This window comes from Miniopterus schreibersii, assembly GCF_964146895.1.
Source record: "Miniopterus schreibersii genome assembly, chromosome: 1".
Taxonomy (NCBI): Eukaryota; Metazoa; Chordata; class Mammalia; order Chiroptera; family Miniopteridae; genus Miniopterus; species Miniopterus schreibersii.
Genome location: NC_138101.1, coordinates 191,954,927 through 191,973,334, shown reverse-complemented (window position 1 = coordinate 191,973,334; position 18,408 = coordinate 191,954,927). Strand labels below are relative to the sequence as shown.

Below are 18,408 nucleotides of genomic sequence, written 5' to 3'. Positions count from 1 at the left end.
GAAGTGTAAGATAGGGTCCTTGCCTCTCAAGGCACTTATAATCTGTGGGACGCTCAGTATCTAGATGATTTATTTTTTATTAGAAAGATACACTATGCTATATTGATTGTGACATAGAAGCTGAACTTTGTGAGGGTTCTTGCAAGTAGTACCTTTTCCTTCCCCCTCCTTTATTTCCTGGTCACAATTTTTCCTCCCTGGAGCTCCCCTGCTCCTGTCCTTCATGTCCTTGAGCCCTAAGAAGTTCGCTGAGAGGCCAGATGCTCTGGATTGATCGGAAGCTTCCCTTGGTTGCTCCCTGGAGCATGGCTCCAAACCCAGGCTGTGTGGGTTCATATCCCAGCCCCATCACTTACCAACTCTGTGACCATGGACAGGTGGCTAAATCCCTCTGTGCCTCAGGTTCCTCTTTTATAACATGGACGTAATAGTACTCACATCACACGGCTGAAACAAATGAAACCTTAGATTGTCTGGTACTAAATAAGTGCTATTTAAGTGTCGTTAAATACTGTTGATCTTTGTTAGTCACAGGTTCAAATTTGCATAGTTGCTGAAATTTATTTCAACCCCCAAGTCAATGCTCGAGGTGCTTTCGTGGTCAGGTGGACAGAGGTAGAGCGACAAACATTTGGGTTGCCCGGTTCACACACATTGCGGGCTGAGACTGAGCAAGGCGATGACCTGGCTTCTCGCTTTAGCTCTCACACTGTCAGCAGCTGTCCTTTCTGTGGTCCGTTCAGTCTGTGTTTTTGTGCTTTTTGTTGGTGATGTTGCTGCTGTTTAAAGTGGCCCCCAATTGTCGTGCTGAAGTGGTGTTCAGTGTTCTGGGCACGCCAAGGCCGATTGCCTTGTGGAGAAAACACACGTGTGAGGTAAGCTTTGTGCAGACGGGAGTTACAGTGCTGTTGGCTGCGAGTTCAGTGTTAATGAGCTAATGAGTCAGCATTAGGTGTTAAATAAGGTGTCTTTAAATGGGAACAGAAAATAAGGTTATTTATTGATGAGTTAACGACAGTGTTGTGACTGCGGCTTGAGGAGCCTAACCCTGTATTTCCTGTTGGAGCCATGGCTTAGTACTTGCTAATTCATTGTTTTTGGAGACCGTAGAACACAACTACCAGGGATAGTGAGACTGGACTGTAGACGAGTGGAGTCCAAGAGCTGAGTGGGAGCCTCTTCCAGGGTAAGCTCTGGACGGGAGGGGATGTCCTCAGGGAGGCGGGAGAAGCAGAAATAGTTCTGGCCACGTGGAGTACCCCAGCTGGGCACAGACTTTTCTATCAGATTTGAAAAACGATAAGATGTAACCGTATTTGGTCTCTTGTAAGCATAAATTGTTATAGAAGAGCAATCTGGAAATAGAGAGTGAATGTCGTCCTCTTCCCCCACAAATTCTTAATTCAGGAGTTATCTCCTCTCATCTTTGTACCTACATAAGAGTTTGTAGAGAAAGTTTGATACGCAGAACCTATCAATTGAAAGCCTTCATACAACCAGACAATAGACCCCATAGTGTAGGGTATAATATTGGTTATACTTGGCAATTCTCCTGTTTGCTCGGAGCACCAGCCTTTTCAGAAAGGGATCATTTGGCCCCTTCTGATTGAAAAGATATGAAATGTTTCGATTTGGTGAAAAAGACTGATTGATGATACTTATGTTCCCCCAAACTTTTACTTTGTGAAATGTTTGCAAATTGTTTCACACATACAGTATATGAGAATGTGAAAGTGATTCAGAAAAGGGAAAGCTTCACTTAAAAGGGCTGGAAAACGCAATGGAAGGGAATAGAGGGAAGCTGGGGCACTTGTGCCCCACATAATAATATACCTCTAGCCTCTTATTTCTGCAATTTCCAGGTTTTCATGGTTTTAAACAATGTCCCAGCAAACACCCTCCTGAATACATTGCTGCACCTTTCAGTGCATTCCTTCAGCACATGTTGAGTGTCAGGCCCTGGGGTAAGTGCTGTGTACACTGCTGAATAAATGGGCATGAGTCCAGCTTTTGTGGAGCTTATTGCCTCATGGGGTAGGCAGTCTGGTGGGGAAGTTAACGAGAATAAATTCCTAGAAGTTGGAAATTTAGGGCCAATGGCTATGCTCATTTAAGTTTTAATTCTCTTTGTCAGAGGACCTTCTTGAATAGTTGTACCAAGTCCCATTGCTCCCAACAACCGAGGCCAACATGTGGTTATTCTTGTTAAGTCTGTGCCGATCTGATAGATGAGATATCATAATTGCAATTTGCATCTCTTTGTTTTTACTTAAATTGAGCATCTTTTCATGGGTGTATTACTAACATTTTTGTTTCTCCTTTTGTGAATTGCCCTTTTATCATTAGGGTGGTGGTTTTTTTCCTTGGTTGAGTTGTAAAGGTTATAAATTTAAATGATTTAATTTTTTCACAGGGATGGCAACTCTTTCCTCATTTTTGTTTAACCTGATTTATGACTGCTGGTACTACACACAAATTTTAAATTGTTATGCAGCCAAATATGTTAATAATCTTCCCTTTAATTTATTTATTTAACAAAAATATTGCTAAGTGCCAGCACATTGTTGTATGTTTTTTACAAATATTATTTCATTTAATCTTCATCACAACCCTATGAAATGGGTATTGCTATTAATCTCCCTCCCCCACCCTCTAAAAAATATTTATTATTATTATTATCATTTTTATTGATTTCAGAGAGAGGAAGGGAGAGGGAAGGATGAGAGAGTCATTGATGGACCGCCTCCTGCACGCCCGCTACTGGGGATCGAGCCTGAAACCCCAGCATGTGCCCTGACGGGGAATTAAACCGTGACCTCCTGGTTCATAGGTCCATGCTCAACCACTGAGCCACGCCAGCCGGGCTTCCCCATCCCTTTTTAAGATGAAGAAACAGGTAGAGAGAAAGAAGTTAAGTACCTTGACTGATGTTACCCAGCTAGTAAGTGGTAGAGAATATGAACCTAGTCCCAGGTTCTGATGCTAGCCACTATGCCGCGCCAGCTCTAGCCCTGGTATTAAGCTCTGTGTGTGTTTATTTATAGTTACTTTGCAAATGCTCACTGAGTCTCCCCAATCCTCAAGGGCTAGTGCCACATTTTTTATTTCTCCTAGTTCCTTCCCAGTCCCCTCCACACAGTAACGAGGCATAGAGTACCTAGATGCTTAATACATACTTGTTGGTTGAATGAATTGCCTCAGTCTGGATTCTGGATCATCATTCCCACTGGTGTTTATGCTCCAGGAGGAGCTGACAGGTTCTGTATTCCCATTTTGCCTCTGGCAGGTGACTGGATAAGCGCAGGTGTGACTGGGCACCTGAGCTGATGCACTCCACCGGTTCAGCTGTGCTTTCCCTTCCCACACACCCCTCCTTCCCTCTTCAAATAAACTTCCTGGCTCGATTCCCTGCTGGAGAAATCTAATACGCCTTTTCCCAGGCGCCACCCTTCAGAACCTGTCACGTAAACACCCAGAATGCACAAGCGGAAAACCTCAAGAGAGGATGACCAGAAACTCCAAATGATGCTTGACCAAGTCTTGGGTGGAGGGTCTTCCCGCTGTGGCGCTGGTCTCTCTTCTGCATTGAAGGGAAGGAAGGAAGGAGCTTTTTTATCATTACAAAGTGCATTCTCCCCGTTATCTCAAAGAGACTCCGAGTCAACCTGTCCTTAAGGAGTTATCTTTGACCATAATCTCTCCCTTTCTTCTCATGGTCAATCATTGGACAGATCCTCTTGGTTCTTCCTTTGAAGGTTCTTGTGCATTCATTTTTTCCAGTCTCCCTGACTATTCTCTAATTCAGTGGGTCTCAAAGTGCAGTCCCTGGACCAGCAGAGGCAGCCATCACCCGGGAGCTTGTTAGGGATGGTGAATTCTCAGGCCCCAGCCCAGACCTGTTGAATCAGAAACTCTGGGGGTGGAGACCAGCAAGCTGTGCTTTAATATTTAATAGCCCTACAGGTAATTCTGACGCACACTCAAGTTTGAGAATCACTGCTCTCTAATAGACCCCCCTTTTATTAGTAGTATGTTATAAATATAATGGGTACTTATGGTAGAAAATTTGGAAACTGTAGACAAAGGTGAAAGAAACTGGCAAACATTTTACCCCATAACTCTACCACTTTAGAGGGAACCATTATTTTAATACTGTAGCACTTTTTCCTAGTTTAAAAAATATATTGAAAATAACCCTTCTTCCCTTTTGTATGGGTTACTGCAGCGCTTTCTGAGTGGTTCTGCCTGTTTTGGCCTTTCATTTCCTCCTTTCTAGTCATCCTGGATCCATGAGGCCCTCCTTCCCCCCCTCCTCCAAATTGATATGTACCGGACATGGGACACGGTGCCAGTTTAAGGTGTTACAGCATAGTGGTACATTTATATTGCAATATGATTGCCATCGTAGCTTAGCTAACTCCTTTATCATGTCACATAACTTTTTCTGGCATTTGGGAACAATTAAGATCTAGTGATTTAGCGCATTTAACATTGATAATAGTTTTGCTGTGTAAAATCGCCGTACTGTGTATCACGTCTCCAGGACTTGTTTACTTACCAGTTACAAACCATTCTTCTTTTCAAGCATTTCTGATAGTGCACCTGCTTAGACTCAAAAACATTCAATGGTTCCTCTTGTCCTCTGACTTGGTGCATATTAAACTGCTCACCTTAGCATTCAAGGAGTTCTGCGAAGTATTTCCATTCTTATGCACTAATATGCATGCCCCATAAGGAACAAAAACCTTGTATCTTTGGCACCTAACACAGTTCCATGTACTTGGTAGGCACTCAGTAAATATTTGTCCAATGAATGATTGATTGCATCTTTAATACAATCAAGTTGTATTTGATCAATCTGTTGGTGCCATTCACTTCTCCTACCTGGAGCAGCAGTTCCTGCTATGTGGTCCTTTCTCAGAATGCACATGCCTGGGACCCATCCTAGGAGATTCTGATCTTTTGGGTGTGGTACCCTGGGTATCCCTAATAGAGAACCTCAGGTTTATAATACCCCTTCCCCAATTCCACGGGTCGAACACCCACCCACCTTTATTAGATATTCTCCTTCCAAAGTCGTCCCCCTCCCCTCCCCTCCCCTCCCCTCCCCTCCCCTCCCCTCCCCTCCCCTCCCCTCCCCTCCCCTCCCCTCCCCTCCCCCCCTCCCCTCCCCTCCCCTCCCCCCCTCCCCTCCCCTCCCCTCCCCCCCTCCCCTCCCCTCCCCTCCCCCCCCTCCCCTCCCCTCCCCAGTCTTGTTGTACTAGATGGTTCCACCATGCCTCCTGCCTCAGCTATTAGGAGGGGGTAGGCAGAAGGGAGGAGTCACCTGACTCGGGCTAAGCCAATCAGATGATTTCCCTGAGAATCTGAACTGAGGCAGTCTGAAGGTGGTGGGTGCTGAAGTTAGAAGGTCCTCAGGACTTGGTGCTGGCAGCCATGTGTGGGCATAAGCAAGCAGAGGAAGCCAGCCTGCAGGGAGGAGTGTGGAACAGCTATGTAGAGGGAAGTAGTGTAAAGACCATGTGGAAAGAGAGAGAGGGATGGAGGAAAAACTACCGGGTGACTTCTCAGTTCTGTGCAGCCCAGCTGTGCTGCCTGCCCTGGGCTCACCCAGTTTCCTCTTCTGTACCAGTTTGAAGGATCCTTGACCCAGACACAGTCTTTTCAGGCCTGCCTGAGATTCCTCCTCATATTTGGAAGTCCCTCAGGCCTTCCCAACAGCAGCAAGCACTCTCAATGCTCACCTATTCAGTTGTTATTGCCTGGAGCAGGATCACTGGGCTTTCCACTGAACTATTCCATAAAAAAATCATATCAGCCAAATAATCAGTGATGAGGGAGGGGTTTCATGTTCCAGGGCACAGAAGTATGTTGGAGAGGAGAGCACGAAACATCAAGGGGAAGGGCATTCCTCTCCACAGAGGAGGAACATCGGGTCCCACGCCACTGGGCTGGAATCCGGTGCTCCTGCTCCTAGATGCCTGCGTGCCCTTCATCCCATGCCCAGGTGGGGCTGCAGAATGGTTCCATCAAGTCCTCGGTCAGGAAGTAAGCGTTGCCCACAGTGAGTTTTAGGGCACACATATAATTCTGCTGTCAAATGTGTTTTCAAACAGTTCCACTTCTTTCTTTGAGACTTCTCAGGATCTAAGGCACATGGGTACTTTTTGAAAGTTCATGAGGGGAACTAAGGAGATGGTTCCTAGATGAATTTGGCCCCTGCACCCTTTTGTCAGGGAGCATATCCCAGAGCTGGGGTTCTATAGAATTATAAGGTAAAAAAAAATCACACTACGCCTTCCTTTGGCTTTCAGTAACAGTCTGAATCCCACTCTCTAGGCAGACAGACAGGCAGACATGTGTATTCTGCTCTCCAAACCAGGCATGGCTGGTCCACTACATCAGGTCAACACCTTCCCACATCTCTTGCCACATGTGTAATAGCAGAGAGAGAGAGAGATTAAGACATATGCTTGAGAATGGAAGAAACAAACAACAAAAAACACCCAGAAGTAGAAGGCGAGCTAATAAAAGGCAGCTTCCCTCACCACACTCCACCCTCTGCTTACGGCTTCTCCTGGCCCAAGGCTTGCTCATCTATAAGTTTTTGTTCACCTGGGATGGCTGGTTCAGACACTAGAGGCTAACAGCTTGCAGGGCAGATTTTAAGAATGACATATTCCATGTGCAATAACAACCTTCAGGTCACATCGTCTCATTCTGAACTCTGAGAGAGAAGGAAAGGGCTGAGGTGAAAATAACACGCCACCTCTGCTTAATGTAAAGAGATTTCTAGCTATGGTGTGAGTGTGGCTGGGGATTGGGAGGGCTAGTAACTGACTACTCCTCTCCCCGCCGGTAAGGTGCGAGGACAAAGGTCCCTCACCTTGGTTCCTTTGATGGGAGATGCAGCACTCCACTGATATGCTGATGAGGGGTGGGGCCTGCTCTGGACGGAGCTCTCGTCCTGGCTTTGTTACCAGTTCTGACTTCAGAGATGATCTAGCTTGTTTCTCCTAACGAACACCTTTTGCTTAGTGGCTCAGGGTTGGTCGCATCAAGTGCTCAGTAATGAAGGGGGTGGGGCTGGGTGAACTCAGGCTGCCCTTCAGCCTCCACCCCTGAATCATTTTGTGGTTGAGATTTGCCATGCTACTGGTAAGTAATGTGGCCTGTGGTGAGTGTCCTTGCTGAAGACTTGCCACCCCACCATCTTGAAGCTTTGTTAAGGGGAAATGACTCTTAGGTTGATTGGGGGCTTCTTAGTTTTTGAAATTAAAGAAAAACATTTTTCGGACACCCTGTGGAACTTTTCTCCCCCGTTGGCTAGGTTACAAAGCACTGCAAGCTAGAGAGGTTTCTGAGGGAGATCACTCTGGGACTTCTTACTGTTTTGTTTCTGCAGTTTTCAGATAGCTCCAAATGGCCTGTCCACTGGCTCAGGTGGGTTCAGGTAGAGGTGACAGGAGTGACCTGGACTTCTCTTCTGTGTTGGAACCTGCTGATTTGGCTACCTAGGAGAGTTGTGCAAACAGGCTTTTATTTATGTCGCCACCAGGGTGTCCTGTAGGACTCTCCTTTCCTCCCCTCCAAAGGCTGCTGCCAGGTGTGACTTCAGCAGTGGGTGGCCATGCTTTGGAGGAGCCTAAAGACTTGGAGTGGTGGCCTGAGCTATTCGCTGGGGGCCCTTGTGAATTGTCGGGTTCTTGAGAGCTCAAAATATGAAGGAGATGAAGCTTGTTTTTGCTAGAGGTTTTAGAAGTGGGTCGGGGCGTTGAGGACAACGCGCGGGAGAGGCCCCGCTGGAGTGGCCTTTAGGATGGGCCTCTTGCTCTGTAATGGCCACCCTCCCTCCCTTGGCAGACAGGCGCAGGCAGACGACTGGAGGAGAGGCCACCTAGGCCGGAGGCTTCGGTGCCTTTGTGCCTTCCGCCCCCCGCCCCGGGGCACGAGGTGGGCGCTGGGGCCGCTCTGGGCTCGGCCCGGGGAGTCCCTCCAGGACGCCCTGGTTGGGGAGAAGTGGAATCTCTTCTCCTCCTCGCAAGCCTCGCCCGCATCGTAATTCTTTTTATTTTTACTTTCGAGCCATGTAAGGCATGCAGATGGGGTAGGAGCATTCCGGAGACACGTAGCCAGCGGCGCAAAGCCGGCCCGCCCGCGTGGCCAGCGCCCAGCGTCGGGACAGGCCGCGCGCCTCCTGCCCCGCCAGCCCCACCGCCCACGGCCGCGGCCGCCCCGGGTCGCGGGGCGCCAGGCCGGCCACCCCGCCGCGCGGTGCCGCAGGAGGCAGTCCGTGCGGCCCGGCCCGGCCCGGCCCCGGTAGCGCCCGGAGAGGGGCCGACCGCGGTGCGGGGACGCGCGCGGGGCTCGTCCTGGCGGGTCGCGCCCGGCGCCCCAGGCCGCGGGCGGCCCGGCCCACGTTTTCCGTCTCTCCCGCTCCCTCCGCCCCCCGCGCTCCGTCCCTCCCCTTCGCTCTCCTCCCTCCCCGCGCTTCCCCTCCTCCTGCCTGGTCATGTGTCGCCTTTTTTTGTTTGCAGTGGAAACAATTTCTCGCCGCTCGACGCGCCCCGGCCCGACGCGCCGCGGCGGAGGCGAGCGGGAGGCGGGACGGGGCGGGGAGAGCGGCGGGGCCGGCGGGAGGACGCGCTGCGCGCCGGGCAGACGCCGCAGGTCCCATGCCGCGCCGCGACCCCCGCGCCCCTGCCGCCCGCGCCCGCGGCCGCCCCCCGCCGCCCGCCGCCCCGGGCTCGCCGCGCCGCTCCCGCGCGTCCTTAGCGGGGCCACCAAGCGATGCCCGCTGGGCGCCCGCGAAAGTTTGTCGGCTCCCGCTAAAGGGCAGCGGCGCCCCCGCGCCCCCGCGCCCCGCTCCGGCCAGGTGAGTTTGCTCCGCGCCCCGGCCGGCACCGGGGCGGGATCGGGGGGCTCGGGGCGGAGGCGCCCGCCCGCGGCGGACCTGGAGGCGCCCGCGCCGCTCCCGGCGGGCGAGCGGGCTCCGCGTTTCCGAGGGAGCGCGCGGGGCGGGAGCCCGGCCGGGTGGGGAGACGGGAGCCCCCGAGCGGGGAAGTTGCCGGGTCCTAAGAGTTTCCTGCCCCGACGTGCGGGCGCTCTCCCGGTGCCTCTGGTTCAGAAAAGGAACAGAGTTAGTATTGTCCGCCGAGGACGGGATCCCCGCCGTTCCGGGCCGGGGGAGAGGGTGCTGATCCGGGGGACACCCCAAGATGAGAAACAGGCTGCTAACAAAGATACCCTCCCCCCACGAACTGTGCAGGCTTGGCACCGGCAGCGAGCGTCTCCCGAGACCCCCGAGGCCCGACCCCTCCTCACCCCGGCCCTCTCTGCACCCCTCCTTGCGTCCCGGAGAAGTTGGGGGACGGCGGGCTTTTATTGATGTGTTTTTAAGGCTCGCAGCGGTGCGGCCAATAAAAGGTTTATGACATCTGACCGGCAGTGAAGGTATGCGAGCTCTCCCCATTGCCCTGTGTGCGGGGAGAAGAGCAGTTTCCCCGTCGCTTGGCAACGCCGCCGATTGACGTAGGACGCAGCCAATCGCCGCTCCCGCAGGTCCCCTTGAAATGTTTTTGACAAGTACAGTAGGTGCGAGCGGGGCGCGTGCGTGTGTGCGGGGCGCGCGCGGGGGGGCTGCCCCCCACCCCAACTCGGGACGGCCCTGCTAGACCTGGGGAGGATTCCTCAACTTTTTAAAGTTCACATCGAACCTCTGTTCGGAGCTGGGCCCCTAATGGCTTTGTCAGTTATTTGGAGACCGTCTGGGAGCCGGCAAGAAACTAGCTTTCCTGCTGCTTTTTCTCCATTGAAAAGCAAAAAAGATAATGAAAGGGAAGTCAGGGAGAGAGAAGGGGGGAGAGAGCATGAGAGGGAGAGTGTGAGAGAGTGTGTGAGTTTGTGTGTGTGTGTGTGAGTGTGAGTGTGTGAGTGTGTGAGAGTGAGTGTGTGAGTGTGAGTGTGTGAGAGTGTGTGTGTGTGAGAGTGTGAGTGTGTGTGTATGTGTGAGTGTGTGTGTGTGAGTGTGAATGTGTGTGAGTGTGAATGTGTGTGTATGTGTGAGTGTGAGTGTGTGTGAGAGTGTGTGAGAGTGTGTGTGTGTGAATGTGTGTGTGTGTGAGTGTGTGAGAGTGTGAATGTGTGTGTGAGTGTGTGTGAGAGTGAGAGTGTGTGAGTGAGTGTGAGAGTGTGAATGTGTGTGTGAGTGTGAGAGTGAGTGTGTGTGTGAGTGTGTGAGTGTGTGTGAGAGTGAGAGTGTGTGAGTGAGTGTGAGAGTGTGAATGTGTGTGTGAGTGTGAGAGTGAGTGTGTGTGTGAGTGTGTGAGTGTGTGTGAGAGTGAGAGTGTGTGAGTGAGTGTGAGAGTGTGAATGTGTGTGTGTGTGAGTGTGAGAGTGAGTGTGTGTGTGAGAGTGTGGGTGTGTGTGTGTGTGAGTGTGTGAGTGTGTGTGAGTGTGAGAGTGTGAGTGTGTGAGTGTGAGTGCGGAGGCGGGGGAGTGCAGCCAGTAGCAGACTGAAAAGTTGTAAGGAGGTCACTAGTGAATAACTATTTCAGTATATGGTGGAGCAGCCTTTTTGGCAGATTAAAAATGTTTGCTTAACTGTAGACTCACATGATCCGGATTTTTTTTTTCCCCCCTAAAATTGGAGGAAACAAAGATTTGGCGAATTATGTAGTTTGACTATAATAATGGAAAACTCAGCCGTGGTTTCTGGGAACTCTTTTTAAACATGGAACTGGAGTGATCAGCAGCTCTTGACACTGTTTCTGTAAAGTCGGGGTTTATAGGGATGCCCTGGACAGTCGCAGGGCCTGGGGGGGGGACAGAGCAGGCGAGGATCCAAGGGGACGCAACCCCGCAACCCTGCTTTCTTGACAGTGCTGTTTTTCTAATAAAAGCATATTGCTGGCAGTGTTTGTTTAAAACAGAAGAAAACATGGAGAGTAGCGTGTTAGTTCCTTTGGGAAGCTACTGACAAATAAGCAAACGAAAAAGAAAGAGAGCAGCATGTTGTCATAGCAACAGTGCAATTAAATTACTTTACTGTCAGCCATGATATAATTTTCCTGTTGGGAAGCTCGGGAGACGTAAAAGTTTTCGTCTAGAGCTAAAGTTGACTTCAGTGGCTGGGTAGTACTCTGCTGTGTGGATAGTCCTGGTTATCAGAATTTTTTTTTTTTTTTTTTTTAATTGGGATCTGAGGAAACTCCGAGAGGGATAAACTTAGCTTTGACTGGTTTTTCAAGAAGGTAAAAAAGCATTATCAGGCTGGTCTCCGTAAACCCCCAACCCTCAAGATACTAGCTTATTCTTTAGAATGTGTCATGTGTTACTCAGGTTAGTACATGACAGAAAGACATCTTCCCATGGGTGAGCTTGAGGTATGCAAACTGCCCTGTTCCGTGGGACTTCGGTGCCCTTAGAAGTGTTCTTTCTTTAGAGTTGGGCATCTCCCAGGCCTCCCATCAGCAAGTTCTGTTTGTCCACCTTTGGGACTAGGGAGGCGCTGCAGTCCTGGGGCGCCCCTGGGCGGGCTGTGTGGTGGCCACACTGTGCTTTCTAGAATCCCATTCTGGAGCTTCCCCAGCCGAAGTGGCAGTTATTTGAGGCGTAGTGTCAGCGGACATTGCCATACATAAAAGGATCTTTGCCTTTGATGTATCTGTTCTTTTTTTCTAGATCGATTGCTCGATCTTCTCGTGCGTGGGGCAAGTAATAAAGCAGACGCGCGTCTTAAACCAAGCTCGTTGTTCGAGCGCTACGAACGCGGAGAGTGGGAGACCTCTCTCCATCACCTTCGCTGCTCTTTCTGTCTTACGTTGAGCACCGCGGGTCGAGCAGCCTTGCATCTGCCCGGGTCATTCTGTTTATGGACTTGCCACCTCCTCATTTTCTCTTCTCATCAGATGTTTTACTCCCTGTTCTAGGTCATTGACAGAAAGCGGGGTGGCAGCCGCAGAAGATGGTAGCGATTTTTGTTGAATTCGCCTGCCTTTCTTGACGCTGCCCCTTTGCTCTCCTGACTTCTTTCACCAATTCTAATTCCAGTTCATGGCTTGTCTTTCATATTCCCATTTATTTGTGTGCTCCCTGAAGTCGCTCACTCTGTCATTCAGAGTGTAGTGTCCCCATAAAATTAAATGTACTTCCCCCGCCAGTTCTAATGCACAGGATTCAAATGCAATTAAAGTTGCAGAGTTTTCAGTTATGACTTGTGGAGGGAAATAAAAATCACATAAAACCCTACCAACTTGATGCTTACTGTGGCCACCGTTTTAATTCCGGGGCAGTTGTGATGGATGGTCATTGTATGGAAACTCTGAAACAACTGGCCTTAAACTTACAGGTATTTTCTTTTTATGAGAACGAGAAACAGATCTGTCACCCCAGGTGATAGGGAGGGGTTGTGAATTGAGCTTACTAGGTACTGTTTAGCATGAGGCTCAAAATACTTTTACCTGTGTGTATATATACTCATGTGTTACAGATAAACTGAGGCAGCAAGAAATAACTGATTTTCCCAGGGTCACAGCGAGCGTGTTCCTAGATCCAAGGAGAAGGCATTGTGGAATTTCCCATTCTTTTTATGGTGCATTTGCACATTAAAGGTGCTGTAGGTATTTCCAGTCTTACTGTGTTGAGGGGTGGCAGGTCACCGATTTTACTTACTGTGCATCTGTCTCTATGTGGTGGAATTGTGGGTTTGCTTTACTCGGCGTAGGAGCCATGGGGTGTGTTCCTTTGTGACGGGTCCATAGAGGTGGCAGTGGTGGGGGTGGGGACCGAAGGACTAGGAGGGCACAGCTGCCTTTCCGGTTCGGGTTTCTCTAACTCTTCTTTTCTGTGTAATGTGTTTCCCAGGAGCCTTCACGTAAATGGGTCCAGTCATGCCTCCCAGTAAGAAGCCAGAAAGCTCAGGAATTAGCGTCTCCAGTGGGCTGGGTCAGTGTTACCGGGGCAGCGGTTTCTCCAAGGCCCTTCAGGAAGACGATGACCTCGACTTTTCTCTGCCTGACATCAGATTAGAAGAGGGGGCCATGGAAGATGAAGAGCTGACCAACCTGAACTGGCTGCATGAAAGCAAGAACTTGCTGAAGAGCTTCGGGGAGTCGGTCCTCAGGAGCGTCAGCCCCGTCCAGGACCTGGACGATGACACGCCCCCGTCCCCCGCCCACTCTGACATGCCCTACGATGCCAGGCAGAACCCCAACTGCAAGCCCCCCTACTCCTTTAGCTGCCTCATATTTATGGCCATCGAGGACTCTCCAGCCAAGCGCCTGCCAGTCAAGGATATCTACAACTGGATCTTGGAACATTTCCCGTATTTTGCAAATGCACCTACTGGGTGGAAAAACTCAGTGAGACATAATTTGTCATTGAATAAGTGTTTTAAGAAAGTGGACAAAGAGAGGAGTCAGGTAAGCCTCTGCGTCTGGAACTCGAGTGTTTCCTTTTTCTTTTTAAAATTTTTAATTTTGGTCCATTAAAAAATTGTTAAGGAATTGTGAAGTCACCACACTGAAGTTGCAGTTATAAAGGGATGATTTTATTTCACTCAGATAGTTGTAAACTCCCTTCTCTTTCAGAACATTAATAATTAAATATTATTTTTGGTGTTTTTACTGGGTTGAGGTTTTCGACTGGTATCTGAACAGAATCACAGAACGGTTTGCACACTAGCTCGGCTCTTCCCTCAGTGTGGATGGGCCAGTTTGGGTTTACAGCGCAAGGGGCAGACGCTCACCATCAGGTGTGTGAATATAGTTTTGAGGAAAATTGCCACAAAGGGCTAGAGGAAAATGGCATTTATTTTCTTTTGAGTATTAACTTGGAGAAAGGCAGTCTCTCTGGGATCCTGGAACACGGACGGTAATGGATGTTGGGAGGCGACTTCAGCATACTTACATGTTCCAAGACCGAACAGACAGACAGGAATTGCCCAGATGACTTTTGAAATCAGGCGTCTACCTAAGTGTTTGGCAACTTTGGAACTCCCTGACTATGAAAAATTAGCTCAGGGTAAAGTTCCCACGAGAGACTGACTTAAAAAAAAGGCTGAATTTTAAAGCCTTAGATTGAGCTTTATGGTCCACTAAGAGGAGACAGCTTTGAAGATCTGCTTTGCCTTTCTTGTAAGGACATAACAGGTACAGCAGAAATCAGGGCAGCTGTTAGAGCTGGAAAACAGAATTGTGGTCTGCCTGGACTTTCTGGGAGGTAACGTTGCCACAGTTGAAATGAATCTCCAGAAAACATTCTCTCCACAGTTATTGTGTGACTGTTTTCCAGCTTTGCTTTTCACTAATAATGCTGATGGTCTGCTTTCCCCCTTCTTGAAGTTCAGCTTCGGGCTCAGGACCACGATTGCGTGGGGTCAGCGCTGTGCAGGGCTGGGACCTTTGCTTTGCTGCTCAAGATTCCATTAGACTCTTGAGCCTGAGAGAATCCTCCTTGTCTTGGGCACGGACGACTGTGAACAAGGGAGTGGTGGAGCCATCTCTCCTCGCCTCTGCTGGACCCGTTTGTCTGTAAATGTGTTCGGGATGGGGAGTGGGCAGTGTGCTGGGTGTGAGGAGGGGCGTTGCCTGGAGAGAGGGCAGATGTGGACACTGGGAGCTTTGCCTTTGGTCGCTCTGCAGGTGATGCCTCGATGCAGTGTTCCTGTGTGAACGTCCGTGTGTTCTGGGCTCTCCCTTCGCCAGGTCCTTATTTTTACACACCTGTGACAATTGTAGGGTGCCGCTCTTGTCCCCAGGTGTCTGGTTCTCTTGCTCCTCCCCTGCACGTCTCAGAACGGGCGTTTGGAGACCAACCTCCAGACTTGGCTCTGTCGAGTGTTTTAAGATCATTCTTTGAACTTAGAGAAATTTGCTGCTTCCTGTAAAGAGCCAAGTCTGTGGTATTTAAAGCTCCTGCATAGGTGGGTCCTCGTGGGAAGAAAGGGAAAGCCTTAGAAAGCAATTTCAGGTTACAATGTGGAGGAGACACTGGTGTCAGGTCCCCCAAAGCCACACGTCACTGGGAGGGCAGGAACAGGGCTTTTAGTTTGCCGAGAAAGACTGTAAGTCGCCGCGTGCCCAGGTCTCCCCGTTTGCAGTCTTGCTGGTGCAGACACATCCTGAGATGTTGAACGGGCAACTCCAAAGCGGCCCAGAGATCCGGGGGGTGGTTCACGCTGTGGGAGTGGCATTCGCGTGTTGGATGGTCTGTCTGGGAGAACTCCCTACCCGGTGCACTCCCTCCTGCCCCCCAGTCATATGTGTGTTCCAGGGGTGACAGTTGTCATTCTGAATAAATGCAGATATTGCCTGTTGAAAGGGAATGGTTTTAAGGACTGACGATTGTGAATCTTATGAAATGTTGAGTTCTGGCTTCCTAGCCGCGCTGACCTGTATTGACATGTTTCTGATCCAGTGCCACCAATTTCATGGTTGAGACTGTGTTCCCAGGGTTTGTCGTGTTGTGAGAACAAAAGCAAGGAGTGTGAGTTCGTTGGGTTGCCCTGGGGGCAGCTGGGGGCAGCCCAGAGCCCAGCCTGCCAGGAACTCCCAGTCCTGGCCAGCTGAGTAAAGGGGAAGGCATTCCCCCTGACACATTGCCCAGTGAAACCTCCTGAGCTCTCCAGGTAAACTGGTTTTTTCCCAGGAGATTTCACTTGGCGGTAGCTCCCGCACTGAGGTCCGCCTGCAGCACCGTGACAGTGGCCAAGTGCTCCCAGACATTTTTGAGACGTGCGGTAGGTGAAGGGGAGAATGGAAGCCTTGCACGTTGTATTCAGAGTTAGCCTGTCCACTTTTTTTTTCTCTTACGAGTGTAGAGCACAGTTTTAGACGTGACATACCTGTGAGAACATGGACTGCCATGTGACCCTTGCCCCTGAGGGGCTGGAACGTCCACCCTGCTGGACACCTGCGTGGCTGGGACGTTGGCACGCAGGCACGCTGGCGAAGAAGCCACGGGCCAGATTGCATCAGAATCATCTGCGGCCCTTAACAACAACGGCCGTTTCTCGGCCCCTCCCTGGAGATTCTGATTCAGTGCCTTTGAGGTGGGTTGGGGAACGTCGGTGTCCTGATACGCTGTTTCCATAGGTGTTTCTGACTTGCAGCCAGATTTGAGAGAATCCCTCAACTAGATGCTTTTGGGTTCTTTCCAGTGCTGAGATTTCATCAAGAACATAGTCTCATGAATGAGCAAGTCAGGGGAGAATTGTTTTGCTTTTTTTTTTTTTTTTTTTTTTTATCTCTTGAAGGAATTTAAGAGTTTTATTTTGATATTTTAATCATGGATAATTTCAAACCTGCACAGTAGAATAGTGTGATAAATCTATATAACCGTCACTGCTATTACATCCAGATTCTGCAGTTAACCAGGGCTTTCCTCTCCCACTTCATTCATTCTTTTCTGTTTTGCTGTGCGTAAGTATTTTGAAACAAATCGTAGACTTGGTGTCATTTTTATTTTCGTATATTTCGATGTCTGTGCATAAGAAGAACCGGCAGTCTCTTACAGAACCACAATGCCCGTGTCACCCAGGGCAACGTGAATATTTCTTTGGTTCTTACCTAATACCAGGTCCGTCTCCACGGTGGTTTACAAAATGTTTGCTCGACGTAGCATCCAAACGTGGCCTTTGTGTTGCATTTGGCGATTAGGTTTCTTCTGTCTCCCTTCATCCACAGCAGCCCTACCCCAGCCCCCGTTCGTGTCCTTCTTCAAAGGGACCCACCCATCCGATGGGCTGCAGAATGCCCCGTGTCCTGTCTGCTTCACTGAGATTTCATTGCGCTTATTCATCTGTCTTCCGTGTTTTCTGTGACGTGGGAGTAAGCGCTGAAGGCTAGATCACATTCCGGCTTGGCTTCCCCTAAGAATACTCTGTGGGTGGCCTTGTGTGTCCTCTCATCAGGAAGCCCAGGGGACCCTCTCCTGGGGAAGCTGAGCTCTAGCTGCAGGTTCACGTGGGGTTGGCTGCTCCCCCCTCTGCCAGGTTCCCCCTCAGTCTTTCATCTCATGGTCTCATCTACTGGGAACCTTTGCCTGACTCAGTCAAGACAGAGCTTCAGAGCTGGAGATTAAGTATTATACCTCTGAAAAACAGACCTTAGTTAGGACTATAAGATTAGCAAGTCCTAACCTCTCTGAGTACTTGTAAATGAGACGTAAATTGCGGTTATTTTTTTATCAACTGGATAATAAATGGTTCAGGTATGTGTGTTTCTATTTCCATGCTTTTTCTCAACTTCCCCTCCTGCCTCTTTAAGAAAAAAAAAAAAACCTATTGTTGTCATAAGAGGGTTTATAATAGAAACACTGTACCAAAGTATCTTTTTCATATCCAGGGCTGGGTGCTTAAAACATAATTTTAGCTTATTAATATAGGAAACTTGTCTTGGTTGGAAAAAACTGGGTTGGAAGCCAGGATATACCAGATTCTAGTTTTGATGCTGGTGGCATGTGGCTGTCTTGGGCCTCAGTTTCCTCATATATAAAGACTGGAGTTTGTAGTTGCATGGGGCTTCTTAACTTGGGTCTTTCGGTGTCAGGGGCCCTATAGATGGCCTGAAGTGCTTGACCATGTGTCACGTGACCAGGCATATTGCATTTCCTGGAGGATCCCAAGATTTTGTTTAGTTTTTAGGTTCTTCATGGAACCTCTGACCCAGGGAAGGGGAAGAACCACTGGTATTGTCTAACGGTAGTCCACGTCATATGGAACACCTTTCTGCTTTCCATGTGCACTATCCCATTCCTTCCTCACTACGGCTCTACGGGGTAGGTCCCATTTTCCTTCTTAAAATAGATGATGAAGTAAGCTCACAGTGGTTAAGCCACTTGCTGGAGGTCACACGGCTAGTAGGTAGCAGAACAGGAATTCACCCTAATTCCCTCCAATTCTGAAGGGCACGTTGTGCTTAAATTAACGCTGGTGTTTGATTATACCGTCTGAGTGTAGAGGCTTTTGTAGGTTGTCTCTATGTTCTTCCTCCAAATATTCTATGAACATGAGTTACAGGGGACTCAAGTAACCCAGATAAACCCAGAATTTACTCTAGGGGTACAGGATAGAGGAAGGTAAATACGGAGCATGTTTTTCTGCTGTTGAGATTGGGCCAGATTCTGTCTTAGCAGATGGGAAGGTGTCACATTAACACAAAGCGTATCCCTGCCCCTCTGCTCTCTCTTTCCAGGCCCTGGCCCAGGCCCTCTGCCTCGCAGGCCCCCTGCACTATGATCTGGCCCCCGTTCCGAGCCCCTTCTCCCTGCATAGACACTGTTTATACAAGCCCCCCTTCCGATCCCCAGCCTCCTTGATGTTCGCTTTTCCATGGATGAGATTTCTTTTCAAAGGCAGGTTGGGAAACGAGGTAGCACCCTGTATGTGGCAGCACCCCCATTTGCACA

The 18,408-nt window shown here is 49.6% G+C and overlaps 1 protein-coding gene across 7 annotated transcripts in view; it reads left to right on the top strand.

The window, feature by feature from the left end:
- Positions 1-18,408, top strand: part of FOXN3 (forkhead box N3) — a 320,301-nt gene that overhangs the window by 121,043 nt on the left and 180,850 nt on the right. For 5 of the 7 annotated variants that reach the window (XM_081154994.1, XM_081154998.1, XM_081154997.1 and 2 more), the window contains one exon: positions 12,865-13,421. In XM_081154994.1, coding sequence (XP_081011120.1) covers positions 12,879-13,421 — 543 coding nt within the window. In that variant the 5' untranslated portion in view covers positions 12,865-12,878. Of the gene's footprint in view, positions 1-8,720; positions 8,876-12,305; positions 12,350-12,864; positions 13,422-18,408 lie in introns of those variants that run through there. The other 2 variants (XM_081154995.1, XM_081154996.1) reach the window with 2 other exon arrangements.